The following is a 22,662-nucleotide window of genomic DNA, read 5'->3' on the forward strand; positions in this document are numbered from 1 at the left end:
CCATTTGATGACTTAGGAAATCAAAATGTGGTGAAAAAGACCTCAGCTTCAACATCTGCGTCCAACATTGTCTTTTGTATGTACTTGCTGTGTGGACATCACCTGATATACAGTATAGTATATAGTACATATACGACTCTGACAAATACTGTCCCAGAAAATTGCCAATATGAAGACGTAATTATGTGGTTGCTCTGAAATGCAGGCAGTGCTGTCATGCTTCTGAAGTGGGGGGTTTGTTGTAGGAATGAAAAACGAACATCTGTACACTTCAGATGTGGATGACAGGTAGAAGATATCAAAAAGAAGAAACGAGCAGGATACATCTCACCAAAGGCAAGACGCTACAAACCGAGCCACCTTGTCGGGGACTGCAAAGATCTAATGGCGGGGATTAAAGCCGACAAGACGACAGGTAGACAGGTGTGAGGAGCAGTGCATGCTGGGGGTTGGTGAGGGTGGATGTGGATTTAAAAATAGCGTGTGGATGTAATTAAAGAAACAGCGAGCACAGAAGGAGGCAGGCAGGGAGCCCACGGAGGGAGGGATTTGTCAAAAGAGTGTTTTGGGGCTGCTCCACTTGTGTGCTCCATCCGGGTGTCACATGACCTTTAGACGCGGTGTCACAGGGAAGAGACGGAATACAAATGCATATAAAAAGGCAGAGGGTCTCTGAGGACTCACAAAATTACACTCAAATAACCGACAAGTGTTGGTACATTTTATGAGGCTTAAAAAAAAGCATAGATTTACAGGTTTTGATGCGTATTCATGACATTGAAGCTTGTGAGATTTGATGTTTTTATGAAACACGTCAATATATAAGACATGCGATCGTCAAACACAACCACAACAGACACACATTTTGCAATTATCTAACAATGTTTAATGAACTTTTATTTAGTTAGATTAATTAGTTAACAGTATACAATTCAATTCACCGACACACTAGTGTCTTCACGAACATAAAATGGACTGTACAGCAGATGTACTGTATACTGTAGCACTCACGTGCAGTGGGCAAAAACACATGGAAAGTTTTGAGGATGAGTATAATATAAAGTGAGTGTAGTTATTCCCAATTTGCACAAGAGATCCACTTTTTGTGTTTTTTTGAATGTCACAGTAGAGAAGTTGAACTGTAAATGTAACTATCAAGTGTGTGTAGGGGGGTTGTTGTGTGTATGTGTGTGTGTGTGTGTGTGTGTGTGTGTAATATGTGGTTTATATATAGACAGTCCAGTCATATCAAACATTTACGACAGCCAGTTGTGACAATCATCAACTTCCGTCTTCAACTTGGTTCACAGCATCGGGCATTTGTGGTCGCCTCGTCATTTGTGGTCGCCTCGTCGATTGTGACACCTGCAGGGACGACAACACGGTGTGTGTTAGAAAATATGGAAATTACAAAAGAAGAAAAGGCTTCATCAAACAACCGAGGCCTCTGTTTTATGACACGAATCAAGGTGGTCAGTCCAAAAGTACTGCTCCTACACAGCAGACTCTATATAAACATTGACGACCTCCCGATATCTAGAAAGATATCTAGAAATTAAGCCAAAATATCCCAGATACGAACGCCGCCATCTTGTACATGTTGGAGGATGGAGCCACGGTAGCCAGGTCCCATCACCACACGCTCGACCAATCACGCATCAGACTTAGCTGTCAATCATTTAATTTCAAGTACCACATTTCAAGTAAGTCGAGTACATCAGTGTGATAGAAACTGCTCAAGTAGACAGAAGCCATCTTTGAAAATCTGTTCCACGTGTACTCAGACTTTTTAGTTTGCGCCATTTCCAATTGTGAGAAACCAAATTCATGTTGACCATTTTTATATACAGTCTATGGTCCTACGTTATACTGAGAGACACTTCCAGCAACAGCTCATTTACAGAGTTAGTAGATTTTGGTGGTTTAGGTGACAAATATTCAGGGACACATTCCCGTATTTAAACTGCTGTTAACAACCTTTATCTACACATTCAAACCATTTAAAGAGTCACTCTTTACATATTTTCTTCAATTTTTCATGATGCCTTAATTCATTTATTTATCACACAGTTTCACAAATCGGATACTGTTCAATGCAAGAACATTTTAGTAGAATTACCTTGTGCAGTGTAAAATACAGTAAACCTCAAAGATCACAGTTATCTTACAGTGTATTAAAAATCCTATTATTTCATGTGCTTATTTTCAGGGTTAAAACTGACAAAAATGAACCTGTGGAGCATTAGTGATATATCTGTACTGACATATGTTATTATTCATCAGGTACATATAAACGTGATGAGCTGAACTTGTAAATTTTTCCTTACCTTCTCACCAGTCGTAGCGTGGGCGGGTTTGGGGCTGACGGTGTCTGGGGGACTCATGCCGAGGACCTGGGGGGGGTGACGAGCTAGGAGGGGCAGGAAGAGCCAGTTGCTGGCCTCCTGCCCGTCGATCTCGGCCATACTCAAGCGCCCGGGCGTTCGGGGGGACGTACCTTCCTGCCTCCCTCCTCCACTCATCATCAAACGCTCCAGCCTCACCTAGTAGGAATGTAGGGGAGGTTGGTAAGTAACACATAAAACAAATATCTCATGTGATTGTAGCTGTATTGACTTTAATATAAGACATCACTTTGGTTTTTGGTTAAGCTTGAAGAATTCTTGTACTTCCGCTGAGTTTGCCACCAAAAACATAAAATTCAATTCTCTTTGGTATTCGAGAGTTGAGCTGAGAAAAGCAATCACCAACAATCATAAAATGATCTTTTCCACCCGAAAGACTCACTTTCATCAAGGTTAATGAAGTCTTGCCGTTCCTCGCGGTCTCCTGTGCGGCGATTTCGCGAACGCTCCATTATGTGTGCACGAGGGCCGATGTGGTGGCCAATGGCGCAACGCTCCAAGCCGCTCTCGCTGTCCCTCACCGACTGCCGCGTTTCACGAATCTGAGATGAAGGGGGAGGCTCAGTTTACTAAAACAAGCAGGATACTCTGCACTGTGTGTGAACTCACTCTGAAATGATGTTTATACTGTACATGATCTATTTACTGTCACTACAAGTTCTGATCATTTGATGTGTTAATGGAGCTAGAAAGTCAAAGTCATGCCTGGACTCACAAAGCACAACAGTTTACCTACATATGCTGTTGGATTTTAACTCTCATAAGTTACTGAAGTTAATCTCACCCCTCCAGGGCCTGTTGTCGTTGCATGGGTCTGCTGATAAACTTTAGGAGCCCCTATATCTGTTGAGGAGTAGGAGATCACTGTTGAAGAGGAAAATGTCTGACAGTTTGGTGTACTGGTCATTCTTTCCTAGAAGACAATAAAAAAACAAACAACAAGGTGAGACGGAGTACTGAGGAAACACAGGTTTCAGTCATGAGGGTAATTACGTCTGTTTATTTGAAAAAAACTCACTCACCACGTTTTCCATCATTTCTCCCATCATGCCAAACATATCCATGAATCCACCGCCCTGAAAACATACAGTAAATGAGATCTTTTAATGGTGTTTCTGCAGTTTTTAACAAGTTAGATGTAAGACTTTTTAAGACCATAATGAACGTAATGAAAGAAAGTTAAGACCTATGTTAAGTATGACAGATAAAAGAATATCTGAGTCCCAGAATTATTTACACTTCCCCATAATTGAATATAAGGTGAAGTAGCCGGGTGGAGAATAACTCCTGAAACACCAAGTTATCTTGTAAACTACAGGCAGAGACGTATCCATTGTCTTTCCCACAGCTGAGCTGAGGGTTCTGTAAAAAACACTGACCGAGGTAATTGTAGTTATCAGTTCCATGTTGACCTTTGAAGTTTTATTACAGAATGCTAATATATGTATTGTTGTACAAGAACTACGACACACAGAGACATTCCGAACTATTCTGACAAAACCTTTACAAAGTCAAATTGATGGGTCTACAAATACAGATTGTCTACTTCACATACTTTTGACTGTAAATTCAGTTAAAACCAACTTCATCTGAGCCCTTCTCTAAACACCAAAATTAGCCTCTATGTGATCCTTACCCTCGCCCTATTAACCATAAACCAGAATAAAAACAATAAAGCAGAAATAAAGATAAAATTGGAGACTTGTTCTTCATTTGTAGACTACCCTTGTTAAGCTCCGTTATCAGAAACATTTTGTAAACAGGACTGGACCTTCTGCAGTTGTAGGAGGTCGACTACTCACCATTCCCATCATACCGAAGGGGGCCAGTTGACCGGCCTAGAAGAAAATGTACAACAATTGTAAAATCAGTTAACTAATGTGATTAATACACAAAACCCAGGAGTACAATCCAGCAACATAGCATCAGGTTACCTGTCTACGTGGTGCACGATGTGGCTGCATCTGGGGGGCAAGAGCGAAAGGCTCGATAGCAAATGGTTGAAACAGACTCATCTGCTGCCGGTGAGCCGCAAATGGATCCCTAGAAGAAATCAGAAATATTTATGATTTTACTGTTGTCGTGATCGAGACTCACATAGGTAAATGAAATGTGTAAATGATACAGGAAGAGACGCCTGTCATATTTATCAGGATGTGACAGATCACTTAGACAAGAGGTTTTATCAAACATCTTCTTGTCTGAGAGTCCAGTTTCAGGCTGAAAGTCTTAGTTACCACACTGTTAGAGTACGGGATACTTTCGGCAATATATCCTTTCTGACATCATTAGTATTTACTTTGAAAAGGATGAAAATACAATTTGTATCCTGGAGAACACTCACACAGCAACATCCTGTTTTCTACAGACTTTGAACTTCATAACTTAGCAGGGCTTTGCTTTTACGTGAACAAAAAAAAAAAAGTTATAAGAAACACTTAAGGAAATGGATAAAGCGACTCATCTCGTTTCAGTCTCTCTGTTTTCTTTCAGTTTTCTGTCGCTCAGCTAGTTTTCTGCAGTTAGATTCCCCAGATCTTGGGAGATTGGTGACAACACAACAGGACCCACCAACAAAAGTGGATTAGAATTTCATGATTTAAATCTAATAACCCGTGTGTGTTAAAGCAAGTCTATAAATCTGATTGGCTTTACCCCTGTAATCGAGCTGTTATGAATAAAGGTACCATACATGTTTACATTGTTATCCATCAGGAGGGTGTCTGATGGATCCCAGATTCATTCTGCACCATAACAATGACCCCAAACATACAGCTAGTGTCATTAAGAACCATTTTCAATGAGAAGAACAACAAGGAGTCTTGTAATGTGTGGCCCTGATCTCAACATCGAGTCAATCTGGGAAAACATGGAGAGAGACACCGAAACCAAATCCACGGAGAGGACACGTGGCACAGAGTACAGCAAGTACCATTACAAACTGTGCACAGGTGTAGCTGAGGGCATTGTTGCTTTTACGGTAAATGGCGATAGGGCTGGGAAATAAAACAATATCAATAATTATCACAACATAATTTTGATCAGTAGTGTCTTAATGGCCATATTGTGAGTGATGGTCACATCAAATAATGATATGATTTAGTTTTATTCTGTTTATTGTACTTTGTATGAAGTTAACTGATGAATACAAATGATTTGATGCATTATTTTTAAAACTTCCACAACCTCTGCTAAGTACTGTGCTTCATGTAGTATCTAGTAAAGCATAGGTTGATCTGCAGCAATTTAAACTTACATGCATTTGCAATATAAAGGGATAAACATTGTGTAAATATGTTTTAGCAGAATAAAGCTGTCATTTGATCTGGAAAACAGCTTGAAATGGCTACAACAGACAAAGTACGAGCTGTGCAACAAGGTTAAATTACACACATGAGGATCATTGAGTATTTCAGCTGCTGATCTGTGAACCAAACACTGCTGAGCTCTGACAGCGTTGTTGTAGTTGTTGTCTATCCAATATGGTGGACCACCACCGTAGGCCCCCACAGCTGGCTGGAGTCAAGGAAGGTACCTGCTTCAAGCCACCGGAGAAATACACGTTCCATCAAACCAAGACGCTGCTCATGCAAAACACAGGGAGGCGACGCTGTTAACCCCCGGTGTGGTTAATGTCAGTACTCACATCATGTAGGGGTCGTCATCAACGTCGTTCAAGAACCGAAACATGCTAAGATCTTTAACTCAGCTGGCTGATGCTAGCCAGCTAGCTAGGTAAACAGTCGCGTTTTTCAAGGATGAAGCAGATTAATGAACGCCAAACTCGGGTCAGGCTGAAACCGAGGAGCTTGAACTTTCTCTCGGCCACTGAAACACTAAACATCCGCTACAGCTTCCCGCAGAGACCGCTCACAGCGTCAGTACACAGCAAATTCCAGAAACCTGGACCCGACATGAAAACGGAAGTCAGTCCTCTGACAAAGAGAAGGAGCTGCGCTGTCAAGTTAGCATCACAGCTGGTAGCGGTGGGTTCCGGTGTTGTTGTGTTTCAGAATAAAGCGTTTCCTGTTGTGAGGCTTTCACAACAATCAACAAGTTTTATAGTGTCATTGCGTTATAGCGAGTATATAATATAATATAATATAATATATATTATATTATATTATATTATATTATATTATATTATATTATATTATGTTATATTATATTATATTATATTATATTATATTATATTATAGTATGTTATATTATATTATATTATGTTATGTTATATTATATTATATTATATTATAGTATGTTATATTATATTATATTATGTTATGTTATGTTATATTATATTATATTATATTATATTATATTATATTATATTATATTATGTTATATTATATTATACAGTAATATACAATATTGTGTTATATTATATTATATTATATTATACAGTAATATACAATATTGTGTTATATGTATTGTATTATATTATATTATATTATATTATATTATATTATATATTTCCACATCCTAAATAATCATTATTATTGTTAGATAGTTACGTGTAGATGGATGGATAGAGAGATAGAGATAGATAGATAGATAGAGAGAGAGAGAGAGAGAGAGAGAGAGAGAGAGAGAGAGAGAGAGAGAGATAGATAGACAGACAGACAGACAGACAGGCAGGCAGGCCGATAGACAGACATGTGCATTCTGTCCAGCAGGGGGCGGTGTTTCCTGTCCTCATCAGGGACTGAGGCTCGTCCTGTTTGCGGCTGCGCTCACTCAGCGACCCTCAAACCCGGATGTAACCAACGCCTAAGCTGCCAGAAGAAAAGCGGTGAGTAGAATCAGAGAAACTGTGTGAAGATGATAATTTAGAACAAACCAAACCTCCGGACACACGCAGCGGAGTGTCCCGAGGAGTGTAAAGTCTCCGCGGGGTGGACGGGCGTGTTTGTCGGGTTTTTAAATCCGCGGTACGGTGCTAAAACTTCCTCTGCCGCTGAGAGGGACTGAGAGTTGGCTAACGTGGCTGTGGTTGTTGAAGTTGTCACAACTGCTGGTCGAGACTTTAATTTCTCCTGGTTATGGTTTTAAACGCACCTGTGTTTAGTGTAACAAAGCAGCGAGCTGACATATCAGCCTGACAGTTGACAGACTCTGTTTCACTTCACCAATCGGAGCTAACACAGCCACTAAATAATCACACCCTGTCTCTGCGCGTCCTTCTCCGTCTCTCTTCTGTGTTTTCAATGTTTGTTTTGTTTTGCTGAAGGTTTTAATCAGTTTTCGGGGGGGACCACGTTTTTAGCCGAGGAGCAGCTTATTTAGCGGAAGTGTTGGGCAGTATCCGTTTCTAAATGACATCGGGCTTATAGGCCGTGGTTTCTTTAACATCTGTGGTATGTAGCACCCAGTATGCGGAAGTGATTCACTGTCATCAATAAACCTTTGCTCGCACATGTTATAACAGGCCTGACGTTCAGATCGGTCTCATTTTTCAATCAGCAACCGGGGCTGGCCAATAAAACCACTAATACACTAATCGAGTAACCTACTCAACATCACGAAGACCAGGCACAACATTAAATCACTTCTTCTTTTTCTCTAATGCTCAACAAGGATCTGATGGCTGATATATGACTAAGTATGTGTCGTATGTACCACATTAGGAACTTTACACCACTTTATTAGGTACATTTTGCTAAAACAGATGCAGTGTAACACAACAGTCCCGCTGTAAATAGGACTGGGGAATAAAACAACAACAATAATCATCAACAACAAAATAATTTTCATTTATAGCAATATAAGTGTACAATACCATATCTAAGAAAAGTTTACACATATTCATATATTTCTTGTGCTTTGTGCGAGCATGAAGGGAGATATAATACTCAATTGGTTTTCATTATGTATTAGAATTTTAAGATTTGTAAAATGTGTCATTCTCTGCTCACAAAAAGATTTTAAAACCACAGCTGTCCAAAAATCAGTGTTTATTCTTAACGGAAATAATAATGTGACATTTATTATGATAGTTATCGATATTGACTGATTAACAGATTTATCTTGATGCCATAGAGCCCAGCCCTAGCAGTAAATCTTTTATATCCTTTTCTGTTTTATACTGAGAGGTGTTTCTCTTATTCAGCTTATACTACTTTATACTTTTTAAAAGTTTACAATATTTTACTCTTTAATATTTTTATGCTGCTTAACTGTACTTTTGTGCTTTATATCTCTGTAATGCACAAAACACTTGAACAGCTAAACATTTTACAAATCTGAGTTATTACATTAAAACCAATTATGTATTATAGCGCCTCACTATGCTCGCACAATGCATCAGGACTATAACAATATATATTGAACTTTTGTTACATGAATTGTATTGCTATTATTTTGTGATAGTTATTGTGTATATATATATATTTTTTTTTTCATCCTTCCCTATTTACTGCAGGTCCATTACATTGCATTTGTCTTGGCTAGCATAGGTTTTTGTTCTTATACCTAATAAAGTGGCAACAGAGTGTAAAGCTCATATTGTTTAAAATTTTTGTTGAACTTTAGCCATCAAATCAATGTTAAGCATTAAAACATACATGGAGTGTTATAATGTTGATTAACAGTATTTAACTATATTAGTAAAAGTATATTAGTATTTTATTGGCAAAACCTACTTTTTGTCTTGAATGTAAAAGTAAATTCAAGAAAGCAACTAATGACTATTTCATTTATCAATTAATCTGCAGAATATACTTATTTATTATTAATTGTTCTGTCTCTAAGTTGCCAATGTAATGAACATTATAATTATCCACAGGCTACGGTGACATCTTGATAATCAAAGCAGTAGTGGATCACTTTTCAGTCGACTGACTAATTGATTAAGAGACTGACACTTCTTCTGCATGTGTTATGTATATTATATAACTGGAATATTGTTACTGATTGAAATAGATATTTAACTGTTAGAGATGGTTTAGGTTAAGCTAATTTTAACTTCTTTATATATGTATTATTTTGCAGTTTAATCTGTAACAAATGCATCGTACTCGCGTCATACTTAACTTAGTTAAATGTTCTTAAACTTGAATAAATATATTTTCCACCACTGCCCCTATAAAATATTATACATTTATAGCACAACACACTTCCCAGTCTGTTGCTGTTTATATTGCCTGGTCGGTTCTTCATGTTGAGTCACTCGCTGTATAAAAAGCCATCCGTTACAGTACTAAGCATTTCTTGTGTGTTACTTCCCCTCTCAGCATCTGGCTGACTGTCCAGTCTGCTGCAGTTCATGTTGACACACATGTGATGTTTCCTATTTTCTGTTTTCCCCTTGTAGATGCAGACTATAAAATGTGTAGTGGTAGGAGACGGTGCAGTAGGAAAGACCTGCTTACTGATCTCCTACACAACCAACAAGTTCCCCTCAGAATATGTGCCCACGGTAAGAAGATCCAGTAAAGTCATGTTAAAAAGAACTGCACATGGTTAACACATTGACTCAGAAGCACAGTGTAATCAGACGTGTTGGATTTGACAAATAATCTTTTCTGTTTTCTCAAAGGTTTTTGACAATTATGCTGTGACAGTGATGATCGGGGGGGAGCCCTACACACTCGGCCTTTTTGACACAGCAGGTAACATGAGTGTCTTCGAAACTCTCTTCTTTTCTGTCTCATTTCTGCCACTCTGAAACTAAACAAAAAACTTCCTCTTCTCTTTTTATCTTGTGACTGCCGCCCTCAGGTCAGGAGGATTATGACAGGCTGCGTCCTCTCAGTTACCCACAGACAGACGTGTTCCTCGTATGTTTCTCTGTTGTCTCCCCCTCATCTTTTGAAAACGTCAAAGAAAAGGTCAGTTTTTAATAATGTATGTCTTTCATTGGGAAAAAAACATGACCTTGATTTTTGACTGGTGAAAAAATCGGTCACTTTGAGTTTAATTTCACTATTTATTATTTTCTTAATTAATCTATTAATTTTCTTTGTCTATAACGTCTCCCATTTTCCCTAAGGTGACGTCATCATTGTATTGTATTGTTTGACCAACAGACCTGAACGCCAACATAAACATTTTACTGTCACTTGACACAGAAAAGTGACAAATCCTCACATTTAAGTTGTTAGAACAAGAGATAGTTTTGCTTAAAAAACCTACTTATACAATTACTTGAATATTGTTATTTTTTTATGAATTGACTGATTGATTAATCACCTAATCATTTAAGCTCTAATGACGTGTTATGGGCTGAGGGTTGTGTCAAATTAAATAGTGTAAAATTGGCTAAATCCTGATCTTTCTGTATAATAAAGAAACAACGTTACAAATCTGACCAGACATTTAATACCAGATCTCCGTTTTTGATATATTTTGTTCTATAAACACATTTAGTTCAAGAACAATATAAATTAAGTATTAATAATCTTTATATCATTTTCTTTTTTTCAGTGGGTTCCTGAGATTTCTCACCACTGCCCACGCACACCTTTCCTGTTAGTGGGCACACAGATGGACCTGCGGGAAGACAGCAACACAATTGAGAAGCTGGCAAAGAACAAACAGAGGCCCCTCTATCCTGAGATGGGAGAGAAGCTGGCACGTGAGCTCAAGGCCGTCAAATACGTGGAGTGCTCTGCTCTGACACAGGTGTGTGGCAAATTTTCACCACACTTAAAAAGTGAAAGTCAAGCATTTATTTGTAAATTTCTCTTTTTAACTCGTGTTTTCTCTCTTCTTCTTCTTCTTCTTCTTCATCATCTTCTTCGAGCAGAGAGGGCTTAAGAATGTGTTTGACGAGGCGATCCTGGCAGCCTTGGAGCCTCCAGAGACCAAAACCAAGAGAAAGTGCATTCTGCTATAGACGAACAACCACATTGAGAGACGTAATAGCGTAAGAAATAGCTGGGGTGAATCGAAACACCGGAGCAATCAATGGCCATTATGAATAAAAGGACAAAACAAAAGGGGAAGGGAGGTACAATGCCATTGAGACTTATTCTAATACACGCGTACACTGATTGTGCCTTCAATATAAACATTGAAAGAGGCTGAGGCAGCGAAACTTCAGCAGTAAATCCAGCAAGTGTCACCTATCTCCTTTTCTGAAAGCTTTTCCAAACTGCAGTGTTGTCTCTACAAACATTCAGGTGGGGCGGGCCCCCTTGCCTGTCACTGTTGCTCCATTTTTTATTTTTTAAAGAAAGATTCATTTCTATAGTTGCCTTTGGCTTCCTCTGTGTTTTACCTCTTGCAGCCATTTTTGGCTTTGAAACACTCGAGTTACATTTAACATTAAGTTTTTAGTGAACTTTAGTTAGTACATTTAAGGGGGCAACTTAATGTTAAATGGTGTTTGCTTTCTTTTCGGACCCTTGCGGATTGAATAATGAAAGCATGAGAGATTTATTGTCACTCCAAACAAAGGTAGCTCTCTGAAAGGATTTCTCTCTTCCAAACTTTGGTGAGAGGCCAAGTGCATTTTCACCAATTCCTCTTCTGTAGATGACGTATAAATTTCTATTTTATTCTCCTTTTGTTTATACTGTGTTAATTCTGTGACTTTGTTTTGGGATTTATTTTATTGCATTTATTCATTTTGAAACTTGACTTTTTATTTTATCCAGATTTTTTTCTATTGCTAGACTACCAACTTTGAGTGATCGATAATATAACAAATTAAGTTGTAATATTTTCAATAGATCTCAATCTCGACTGAGAACGAGATGATAACCTTTGATAGTAAATTTCTGGGTGTTTGTAATCGCAGGATATTTTTAATAAAAATGGTTCAATGACATGCAAAGTAGCCATTTCTTCTTATGTTGGAGGGAAAATATGTTTACCACATTTTCTTCTATATAAAGGTAAGACAATCTTTTAAAGCAACAGCATGTTACTTTCACTGAGCAACATGTGGTGATTAGTTCTATTGGGTTCTGTGTCCAAGCAATTAAGTGGTTTTCATTTAGAGAACAAACAAAGCCTGTCATTGTGTCGACCGGAGCTCTGGCTGCCGAGTCCCACTCACTGAACTGAAACACAACTGAACGGTGGATATTACCCATGATCCCCAGCTTCCTGAACCAGATGAGCTGCTGCTGTAACAAATACTCCAAGCTCAGTTTAGAATTCTTCATATTTCAAGTTTCCTCGCTGAGTAGTGGAGATAAATGCAGCTTTTTAATGACTTCTAAGTCTTTTTTTAACAGATCTACAGTTTGGAATCACTCTTGGAGTTGCTGGGCCTGATTTTGATCATTTAGCTGCGACTATCACAGATCATACTCCCTCACTAAAGTTACACAGAGCAAGAACAGACGTTCTGGTTGAGGAGTGGGAAGGAAAGGCTCTATTCTCCATATTCCAAGTCCATGAACCATCAAACTAATTTTGAAAAAGCTATATAACACAAAGTGTTGCTTTGATATTTTGATATTATATTTCTTCTTTGCCTTCTGCTGGTAAATTACAAGTTGTGTTTTTTTTTTGCAACAACAGTCACTACGTTTCACATCTTGCATGTACCACACATTCACACAACCCTTTGTAGTTGGCAGTAATGTATGTAACATCAGTTGAGTGTTTGTGATTGTGCCTGTGCCTGTACAGCAAGATATACAAAGACCCGCTTGTCAGAGATTCACATCAACACCCTTGTGTGTCTATGCAGAAAAGGGCCACATCTAAAATGTTAACGTTTTATGCAGAGCTGCATGCTGACTAATCCTCCTCCTGTATGAAGGGAGGTTTGAAACAGAAAAGAGAACCACACAAATTTAACAGAAGAGAAAGAAACAGCCTCAAGAGTGTTTCTCGAGCTGCAGTCGGACATTTTCGCACTTGCGCACCCTGGAAAAGTTCTGTACAGCTTTAAAACATAGACCTGCTCATTAAAACATTGCTCCTAGTGCCTCTAGTGGTCAAAAATCCACAGGTCACCTTTAACTTTACAGCTAACCCATGTGCTTTAGTCAGGAATATCAAGGTCTTTGTCAATAAGAAACTTAAGAAGCATCTGTTGGATAAAACTACTGTGTTTATTAGATTTATTGATCAAACCAAAAAGCACTGCTCCTGCAGGAGCGCACAGAAGAGATGACGGGGAGGGACAAGACACAAGACAGACACTGATGTAAGTAGATGTTCTAGTCCTGCTGTTTGTTACATCACTGTCGGAGGCTGAAGTGAAGATATACAAATAAATAAACCAGGGCAGAGAAGAAGACATAAATACAGTAAATGTTCAACGACCTGCTAGTCTATGATACAATGCAAAGAGTTTGCATGAAACAAATAATAGTGCCTCTGTGTTAGTTCTGGTTACGTTCAGCTTTAAAAGCCTTGTCGTGTGTGTGTGTGTGTGTGTGTGTGTGTGTGTGTGTGTGTGTGTGTGTGTGTGTGTGTGTGTGTGTGTGTGTGTGTGTGTGTGTGTGTGTGTGTGTGTGTGTGTGTGTGTGAGAGAGTGTGTGAGAGAGTGTGAGAGAGAGTGTGAGAGAGTGTGTGTGTGACAGACGACTTGTCCGTCTCAGAGTTAGTGTTGAGTAAGTTCAAGAGAAGAGAAAGTGATTTTACTTCCTGCCTTAGTCACTGTTCATACTATTTGTCTTTTTAGATCTTTGCATTAACTTTGCAGCTTTTATAACAGAATCGTCAAACTTCTCTCTACAGCTGCGGTGGAGGTTAGTTACACTGAGGCTACCAGCGGATAATTTGCCGTCTCTGTCGTCTCTAATTCGTCTAGTATGCAGAAGAGTCTGTCTAGTGGTTTTGCTCGTGTCTTTCTGTCGGTTTGACCTTGTGTGGGCTGTCTTACACTCTGCAGGTGTGAATGGTGACTGTGTTCTTGCACTGCTGGCAGCGGACTGAGCAGCACCAGGAAAACTTGCAGGAGCAGCGCTGCACCACCTCCGCCCGACCTGCTCTGTATCCTGGCCCGCAACACACCAGCTCGCAGCCATCTGGTGCCAGCCGAGAGGTTCCTGCGTTTTTTTAAAGGACAGCAGAATCAATACCCGTAATTTATCAAGTATGTTTTTATTCTGGATCGTGTTCAACTTGCCGTTCATCTTACCGTTACATCTCCTGCCAGCAGTCCCGGGGATACCGTTGTCAGGGTCAAGGTGGCAGAAATCTGGAGAGGGCGCAAGGTACAAAAGGTCTCTGGCAGCAGGGGGTTTGACCTGGGGGTCACGGGGGAGCAGGGCAGTCCTGGATCCTATACGAGCCAGACGGACCTAAGAGGAGGACAATGTCAGATTGGGGACATTTTTAAGGTTTTAGAGGAGCATGAAGGGTCTTAAACAAACAGAAGGTGTTTTCTGATACCTCTGTGGCTCCATCAAAGCGTTCCTTGAGCCCAACGCCGACACGCCTGAATGGAGGCATGACCTTCCAGCAAGTCCTCAACTCGCAGGAGCCGGAGACGCCGTGACACTTACACTCCACCTGCATGTTGTGAAGGATGGCCTGAGGGGGACAGGATGGTGAATGTAAGAGGAGCTGATTGTCATCATATTCTCACATCACAGTGTTGGGAATGAACAGAACCAACCTTTCGACCAGCCTCGTTGTTATGGAGATTCATGAGTGGTCGTCCTGCTGACAGACCCTTGGCTCGCTCTGGTTCATCCACAAATGTCTGGGAGAAAGCTACACCGTAGGACAGGTTGTCGCTGCAGCCGGACCACTGGAAACCTGCGGGGCGACATAGGAAGATTGTAGTGTGGACAATTGGAGCCTCAGAACTCTTTCTCTTTATGTTTTTAAGTTGACAATGGAAAAAACTGTTAAATGGGATCACATAAGGCAGAAACAATTGCTTCACTGCTGTCTGCGGTTGCAACATTTCATACATCTGGCACTTATGATCCTTGTGCTATCACAGGAGAAAACCTGCTGTGACACACCAGGATGTAGACGTATCTGCCGTAAGTTTCAACGAGCAGAAAACTCGAGCAGTTTTATGCTCTGGGTGGATTTACCAGCTCCATTTTCATGCAACAGAATCCAAGCTCACCCTCAGGACTGACCCCCCTGACCTTCCTGTCACAGCCACACCTCTCCAGCTCCCCGCGGGTGCAGGCCCGGGTCACAGCCACTGCCACCGCTGCGGAGGACAACGCGTGCACAAAGGCCGCCTCACGAGTGCCTGAATTCAGAATAGAAAACAGGATGCAGGAATAAGAGTTGCTCAATGTGTCAGCAGGAAATTCTGCGTGAGAATACGTTACGACAATAATGACCGTACCTTGGTTCATAACTCTGCCAAATACATTGATCCCACGTGGGGTGGTGGAACAGTTCCAGCGGCGATTCCTGAACTGGTGCTGGCACTGGGTTAGAGAGTAATATGCATCAAAGACAAACGGCTCCAACACATTATCACAAGTTATCACAAAACTGCTGGGGGTGCATGCGAGTCGTGACCCTTTATGTGCTCTCTGGTTGTACCTCTTCTATGACCATCTCTGCTGCCTTGCGCACGGACTCCATGACCTCCCCCCGCGCCCTGCACACCCCCACCTGCCCAGGGGTCAGCCCCCTCAGCCGTGCACATGGGGCTGCACCAGACACAGGCCTGGAGCGAGGAAGCCTCGCCAGGGAGCTGGGACAGAAAAATGGTGATTGGTGGTGTGACTCAGAGCAGATGTGAAGGGTAAGAAAGGAAGGTGCATAATTAAGTAGAGGGAGGGAGTGAAAGAAGAAAAAAGGATGAAGAGGTAACGACCGGGCAGAGTTTTAGAGAGGACGGAAACAAGGGCAACACAGGCGAAGAAGACAGAGACGACACAGTGAAGGCGGAGAGAAAGAAAAGAGAAAAGGTCACCAGCAGTGAGACAAAGAAAGAGAGGCGAGCAACTGAAAGAGATTTAGAGACATGTCACCATCTTTTAAAAGTTACAGCATGACAAACAAACTCCCTCTTTCCATTCCTCCCTCGCACGCTAGACTTACAGCCAGTTGGTTGCCATGGTGGGGTTGGTTGCCCATAGCAACAGGAGGAGGAGTGGTGCCGTGAGATTGACAGTGGAGACAGTTGGCATCAGACTGTCCGTCTGTCTGTCCGTCTCCGTGCGTCAGGCAGGGTCTTTGGACAGCACACTGCCCGTCTCCACAGTTGAAGTTGATCTGCCCGTCTGCGTGTTGTCTGCTGTGGTGTTGGTTTATGTGTCAGATCCTGGGTCTGGGGATGATCCCCACATATCTGCAGAAATGACAAGATGACAGAATAGTAACATCCACCACTGAAATTTCTAATCATCCTGTTCAATGTCATTTCTAATAAACTTCAAGGAAAATTCACATTATCAGTATTTCGGAGTTTAGTTCACATGAGTACGCAGTTGTAGCTTCAAAAGTTAACAGTTTACTGATTTTGTATTCATCCAAAACCAGACCTAATGCTTTGAACATACATTCATCAAAAAGTATTTTTACGAGTTAAAATCTCATCCTAGTTTGCAAAAGTAACACTGATTCTTACCAGTTCATAGTATTGTGATATCCAGTGATTCGTCCGTTTTGTTGGACCAAAGTTTCTCCAAATTTCAATTAGAAAAGTCGCTCATCAGTTTCTTTTTTAGCGTCGTCAGTGACAGCAAACGCATGCTCAGGGGGGTTTTATCAACTCCAAACAAAACCTATCCTCTTAGATACAAAGATTTGTCCTCCTCTCCAAATTAATTGGACAAATTAGTAAAAATCTACGCCCCCAAAAAATTTAAAGTCCAATTAAAGATTTTTTTTTTTTTTTTTTAGACAAAAAGGCCCAATCACATTGGGTCAGTGGGTACGGAGGTCGGTCCGAGGAAAACAAGTGTCCATTCCAGGTTGGAAGAGGAAGAATGAGTGAGAGCAGAGAGCTGGGAGTGATGGGTTATAAAGGAGGTAGAGAGTGAGGGTGGGAGAGAGAGGACAGGCGCGAACCTGGGTGTGGAGTGATGCCGAGGGAGGAGGAGGAGGAGGAGGCTTTGGAACAGGATAATAGTTGTACTACGCAAGTATTGAGAGTGTAAGTTTGCTCTGTATTGTGCTTGTCTGACATGAGACCTAAATTCTGAGCTTCCACTGGAGACACAAAGATGTAGTCCTCAAAATGATAAGTCCTCTCCTATGTTTGTTGGCATGTGAATGTGTGTGCAGGATTCCTTCTGCTGCAAGAAAACAAAGACACCTAATGAGAACACAAATTCCACCCTTTTGTTTCTTTTATTGACATCAATACGGAATCAATGCTGGAGTATTGACCCACGTGTTGTCCTGCGAAATCTTCCCATCAAAATCAATGACGCAGCATTTCCGTGTGCATGTATATGGATGTGAGAAAGTGTCTTACCTAATGTTTAATTTTCCCAAACTTTGTTGCTCATTTTACAAGTCCCCCCTCCTCCCCTTCCTCTATCTCCCCCGCATTTGCCCTCTCGTTCTCCCTCTCTCCCACTCCCTGTATTGTCTTAGAAGAAGGGGTGACATTTAGACAAGGGGAAGAAAACACAGTGGCGACAAATATTGGAACGAAGGCAAATAAATCACAAGATGGGAGGGAAAGGCGGGCGGGAGGAGAGAGCGGATGGGTGCTACACTGGGGTTATAGGGAAAAGCAGCAGAGAAAAACAAAGCAGGTTTGTGGAAAATAGATTTGAGGAAAAAAGTTGATTTTATATTGAAGGAGGCTAAAAAAACATTTACTTTAGATATTTTATTGTTATATTTTAGTAAAGGAACAGGCAGCTTATCATGTAAACTATATTGCATGCTTTTTTTATTCACTGCAAATCATTTGCATTGAGAAAAGGTTCTCCTTTTGTCTCTTAATCCTAATTTCATGCTACGACAGTAGGGCCACTTAAAGAGGTAAAAATAGGAGATTTAGAAAATAAAGTTATACTATAACGAGGAAAAAGTTGTAATTTTAGGTTATGTGTCATTTTAGAGGGGGATCATCTAAAGATTAGCCTGTTAGCTGCGTTTGCATGAGGAATGTTAAGCATCTTGTTAAGTTATACTTAAGTGGTTCCAGTAGGTTTCACAAATAACAAAATACTTAATCATTTGGCTCATCAGCACCACAGTATCAGGACTTTGAAATTATCGTGCAAGATTCCAAAGAAGGAGCCACACAGACTTTTGTGGAGGAGGAAAAGTTTTCTTTATGTATTTATATATAACGTTGGTTAAATTTGGGTGATGTTTCATGGGTTTTTGCAGTTTCTCAAGAAACATTGAGATTAGTAATCCAGATTTTGGATCCAGAAGGAGTGGAACTACAATGAGCATGGATTCTGCTTATTTCCTCCTTTTTTTCAAAATATTATGATATAGAAATATGATATAATATTTTTTCTCATTACGTTATAACTTTTTTCTTTTAAAGTTATGACTTTATGGTTGTAATGTTAAGTTAAATATCAAATTCTTGAAACTGCAGGATTATTTTTCTTACCAATACTTGCCCTAACACACACACACACACACACACACACACACACACACACACACACACACACACACACACACACACACACACACACACACTTTCCCCTGTCTATATCTGTAAAGACAGGTTTCTTGTAGGCCCCTTCCCTCCTTTTTTTGTCCTCCTCATGTCGTATTCCTCCTTTGTGTCCCCCTGTTTCTCCAAGTGACGTCTTCCGCTGTCTCCCACAGCAACACCATGGTGATGAGTTGGCCACTGTCATGTCCGGCGCCTCTGTTATGCTCATCCCTTCACCCCTCTCTCGTAAATAACTTGCCCTCTTTTTTTTATCTTTATCTTTCCCCCATTTTGTGGACATTGTATCATGCTGAAATGGTCCGGTGCTGATTGACTGTAACCGGGCTGCAGAGCCTAAAGAGACGCTTGTTAAAGCGTCAGCATGACATATACGTAGAGATGACTTGCATTCCCTCAGTTATAGAGGCAGAGACAGACTTTGAGAGACAGTGAGGTGGGGCAACTGCACTGGTCTCACTTTGTACACTGATGCCCTCCAAGGGATGGATGATTGGCCTCATTCAGAGATGGCTGCCACAGGGTAAATCTGGACTTCATGAACACATCGTCCCCAAGGTCATTATGAGACAGAAACGTGACCCTCCACCTTTCGCTCTCTCCTTCATTTTGCTTTGGCACCTCTCTGCACTTGAGGGCTACCTGCCTCGGCCGCCATGGGCGCGGATGGAATAATCATATCAGGCAGAAAGATGACTGCTGTGCCTGAGCACGCTCGCATTGCTCAGGCATCTCTGCCAACAAAGAGCTGAGTGCACGGCTGTGTATGGATGTGTGCGGAGCGCGTGCGTGAATATTATGGGATGTCGGGCGGTGGTGTTGTCAGGCAGGGGAGTGGGGGTGGCAGGGTGGGGGCGGTGAGCTGTGCGCTCATGGGGGGAGGGGGCAGAGGGAATGGACGACCCATGAATATTATGGAGTGATGGCGGTGCAGTGGGGGGTGGGGTGGGTGGGTGGGAGGGAGGTGTGCAGTGCGTGTGAGCTGGAAAGATAGCAGTGTATATGGGATGGAGGGAGAAGGAGGAGGTGTTGGTGACGGTGCTGCACGTGAGTGTACGTGTACGCGCATACATGCATGGGTAAGGGGCATTCAAGCGATAGTAACAGACAACGGCCAGACATAGGCCTTTGTTGCTATGCGATCTGCATGTACAGTGGGGAATATTGCACAGCGGCCATTGGAGTGGAGAAGGCAGTAGAAGGCCTCTGTGCTCAGAGGACCATCTCGCATACAGCAGGAATCTTTGTTTCTATACGAACATGGAAAGACTGAAATAAATGCAGCTTATGTATGAAGTGCTGTTTTTAGTTTTCACTGTTCATAAGTGCAGCTCTGGTCCTCAGGGAGCGGAGCACAGACGTACAAGTCAAAGGGATTTCTCTGCAGAGGAAGTTAAGGATTTACATCCCTGTTTAATAGTGGAAGGAATAAGTAATGTCGTTCCTACTGGAAACAATTGTATCATGTAAAGTGAACTGTAATCCATGGTTACCAGTCTCACTCATGCCCTAACAAGCAGAAGTGTTTCAGTGGACCTATCAGGCTAAACCATCTCATGATGTACAGCCAGACATTCACCCCAGCAAACTTTATCTTAAATTCCAGTAGCGATGCCAAAGTTTCTTGTTTACTGATCATTCTGTCCTAAAAGAAATGGAGTCTTGGGATTGCATTTTTCACTCAGCATAAACAAAGTAAAAACCTCAATAAAGATCTGCAATGTGGAATTTACTGGAAATGGAACTGCCAGCCGCTGCGGAATAAGTTACACAAATAACTTGACCACTGAAGAAGCTACAAAGCGGAAGGGGAAACCAAATTTCTGCATTGGTGTGGGTACGACGCAGGACCATAGCATTCAGACTGTCTCATAACCAAATGAGATCGAGTGTGAAAAAGTACCGTCGAGAGAAGTAAATGAGTGTTTCTCAGTGTTTGCAGAACGACTAGCGCGGCCTTCAAATGCTCCTTCTAAGCCCTCATTAGAGTTCCATTCAAGTATTATTTATTCATTCGATCGTAGAAATCAAGCAGCATAAAGCTCCAATGTGCTGCAGCACCACAAGCGAGTGGAGAAAAGTGCGGTTGCAGCAGCTATATTATGGATGTTAAAGTTAATTTCTAGTACCATTGGAAAAAGCCATTTCATCTCAGTTGTATTTTACTACTTTAATGGTGTCTGGTGTGCAGCAGCTCCGGGTCTTCTTTGTTGTTCTCCAAACAGAACTTTCCAGGCAGCACTTAGTGAGTTTTGATGAATCAGCCTTAGCGCCTCAGGAGCCTGCTCACTTGTGACCTGCAGACGAAGACATCAGAGCCAGACATCCGTGTGACGTGCACTTGCTGGCACATGTTGCACTTGAGGGAGTAGTTGAATCAAATCATTAATGTGAGAAAGATCAGCGCAGTCTCGCAGTAATAACACCACAGTGACGGGAGGCCTGAGGGATACTGAGCAGGGTTACTTCTGCACAAACACAAATCTGATTCAGCGTCATGAACCGAGTGCAAGAACTCACGAGTGTATCAATGAAGCACTCTATTAAGACTCAAATGTGGCTTTCAAGTGCTCCTTTTAAGCTCTTGTTTGGGCTTGTTGCAAACTCAAGTGCGTTTCCCTTACACTGAAGAAGCGGTAAGAACAGAGCAGACCCTGCTGGGCCATGTGCATTGTTTGCCCGATACTTTTGAAAGATATTTTAGAAAGTAAGCAGTACAGTGGCGCGACGCTCCGCAGCACCAGGCGTGTGCAGCAGGCGGGCAAAGGGATGTTGGAGTTGATTATTTTGTGCGGTATAATTGTGATCTGTAGTGGATGTGGTTTCTTTGTGCTCAGATCCTTGAATGTCACCATCCACAGTTGTAAATGTAGCAGCTCCGGTCTAATTTACTGCATCACAGAAATAATCTGAGAGCAACATCTCGTGTGTGTTTTCGCGAATTCATCGAGCCGCACCTCCCATCGCTCCGGCTGGAACACCTGTTGGCCTGTGCCGGACTTGATGGAGGATGATGTCGTCCCGCGCGGTGCAGTCCGGCTGTAGAATGGTTCTGATGGTGGGACGCTGAGCTGAGTTCCAGCCGCTGACACACATCCAGTGGTGTTACCGAGCTCCGTGGGCCTGTTTGACCTGCACGCCGGAGGCTGACCTGCTGCTCTCACTGTGGATCACACGGCAACAAAAAGTGCAGGCTCTCCCACTTCCTGGAGTCGTCATGCCCACTCTGAAGGTGCATGATCAGTGAGTATTATGGTCTGTCACCGGTGGACTTCATGAGCTCCCCTGGAGACCATGTGACTGCATTTCTTTCTTGTCTTTTTAGGAGTTGTATATTATGGGATGTATGCTGCTATTGCCTCGTGGAGTATTATGGTCTGTCGGGAAGGGGAGTGGGGGGGGGGGGCTGTCGCCATGACAACGGGGTTGCTAAGGGGGGGCCGGGACTACTAGTGGATAGAGGAGAAGGAGAGTGTGCGTGCAATGAGCCCTGTGCATGCATGTCTGGTATAGTGGCGGCGTGCGTGCTTGCTTGCACGTGTGCGAGCGCGCGTACTCGTTAGACGGAGGGAGGGAAGGAGGGGGCAGGGTGAGTATTATGGTCTGTCCGTTGCGAGGTAACTATGCAGAGTCCTGTGCGAGTGTGGGAGGGTGGGGGGGGATTATTATGGGATGTCTGCCCCCTTTGTGTGTTTGTGAGGATGTTGGCTGAGCTCAGTGAGGCTGGGGGAGAGAGGAGAAGCGTGTTCTGGGTCAGTGGCGGCTCAGGTTGTT

General features: G+C 41.9%; 3 protein-coding genes across 6 annotated transcripts; 1 reads left to right on the forward strand and 2 right to left on the reverse strand.

Moving 5' to 3' along the window:
• Positions 1–699: 699 nt before the first annotated feature.
• mlf2 (myeloid leukemia factor 2) lies at positions 700–6,345 on the reverse strand. The gene is made up of 8 exons (XM_034611166.1): positions 6,052–6,345; positions 4,340–4,448; positions 4,208–4,243; positions 3,428–3,481; positions 3,190–3,318; positions 2,788–2,947; positions 2,328–2,543; positions 700–1,365 (listed from the first exon to the last, which is right to left on the reverse strand). Exons 1-7 carry the CDS (start codon positions 6,093–6,095, stop codon positions 2,332–2,334), a joined length of 744 nt encoding a protein of 247 aa, XP_034467057.1. The 5' UTR covers positions 6,096–6,345; the 3' UTR covers positions 700–1,365; positions 2,328–2,331.
• Positions 6,346–7,078: 733 nt separating this feature from the next.
• On the forward strand, positions 7,079–12,174 carry cdc42l (cell division cycle 42, like). Of its 2 annotated transcripts, none has more exons than XM_034611182.1 (6): positions 7,079–7,194; positions 9,715–9,819; positions 9,940–10,012; positions 10,122–10,231; positions 10,827–11,024; positions 11,149–12,174. In XM_034611182.1, exons 2-6 carry the CDS (start codon positions 9,715–9,717, stop codon positions 11,236–11,238), a joined length of 576 nt encoding a protein of 191 aa, XP_034467073.1. In that variant the 5' UTR covers positions 7,079–7,194; the 3' UTR covers positions 11,239–12,174. The 2 variants fall into 2 exon arrangements, with proteins under 2 accessions (XP_034467073.1, XP_034467074.1); XM_034611183.1 differs by lacking the exon at positions 7,079–7,194 and adding an exon at positions 7,314–7,333.
• Positions 12,175–13,982: 1,808 nt separating this feature from the next.
• Positions 13,983–17,239, reverse strand: wnt4b (wingless-type MMTV integration site family, member 4b). 3 transcript variants are annotated; one of them, XM_034611132.1, is made up of 9 exons: positions 16,861–17,238; positions 16,332–16,581; positions 15,828–15,981; positions 15,625–15,709; positions 15,394–15,525; positions 14,929–15,071; positions 14,703–14,843; positions 14,449–14,611; positions 13,983–14,356 (listed from the first exon to the last, which is right to left on the reverse strand). In XM_034611132.1, the coding sequence occupies exons 2-9, from the start codon at positions 16,418–16,420 to the stop codon at positions 14,187–14,189; spliced, it is 1,077 nt and encodes a 358-aa protein (XP_034467023.1). In that variant the 5' UTR covers positions 16,421–16,581; positions 16,861–17,238; the 3' UTR covers positions 13,983–14,186. The 3 variants fall into 3 exon arrangements, with proteins under 3 accessions (XP_034467023.1, XP_034467021.1, XP_034467022.1); XM_034611130.1 differs by having other exon boundaries at positions 15,394–15,709; positions 16,861–17,239; XM_034611131.1 differs by lacking the exon at positions 16,861–17,238 and having other exon boundaries at positions 15,394–15,709; positions 16,332–16,654.
• Positions 17,240–22,662: the final 5,423 nt, after the last annotated feature.

This window comes from Hippoglossus hippoglossus, chromosome 16 (genome assembly GCF_009819705.1).
Source record: "Hippoglossus hippoglossus isolate fHipHip1 chromosome 16, fHipHip1.pri, whole genome shotgun sequence".
Lineage (NCBI taxonomy): Eukaryota > Metazoa > Chordata > Actinopteri > Pleuronectiformes > Pleuronectidae > Hippoglossus > Hippoglossus hippoglossus.

Excerpts from the sequence above, each read along its gene's own strand:
- mlf2 (XM_034611166.1), bottom strand. The coding sequence starts at position 6,095 with ATGTTTCGGTTCTTGAACGACGTTGATGACGACCCCTACATGAT. Across the intron at positions 3,319-3,427 it reads GAGAAATGATGGAAAACGTG|GAAAGAATGACCAGTACACC; the intron begins GTGAGTGAGTTT and ends ATTGTCTTCTAG. Across the intron at positions 2,948-3,189 it reads CGACAACAGGCCCTGGAGGG|ATTCGTGAAACGCGGCAGTC; the intron begins GTGAGATTAACT and ends CCTTCATCTCAG.
- cdc42l (XM_034611182.1), top strand. The coding sequence starts at position 9,715 with ATGCAGACTATAAAATGTGTAGTGGTAGGAGACGGTGCAGTAGGAAAG. Across the intron at positions 9,820-9,939 it reads CCTCAGAATATGTGCCCACG|GTTTTTGACAATTATGCTGT; the intron begins GTAAGAAGATCC and ends GTTTTCTCAAAG. Across the intron at positions 10,013-10,121 it reads CGGCCTTTTTGACACAGCAG|GTCAGGAGGATTATGACAGG; the intron begins GTAACATGAGTG and ends TGCCGCCCTCAG.
- wnt4b (XM_034611130.1), bottom strand. The coding sequence starts at position 16,420 with ATGCCAACTGTCTCCACTGTCAATCTCACGGCACCACTCCTCCTCCTG. Across the intron at positions 14,844-14,928 it reads ACAACGAGGCTGGTCGAAAG|GCCATCCTTCACAACATGCA; the intron begins GTTGGTTCTGTT and ends TGTCCCCCTCAG. Across the intron at positions 14,357-14,448 it reads TGCTGGCAGGAGATGTAACG|GAACCTCTCGGCTGGCACCA; the intron begins GTAAGATGAACG and ends AAAAAAACGCAG.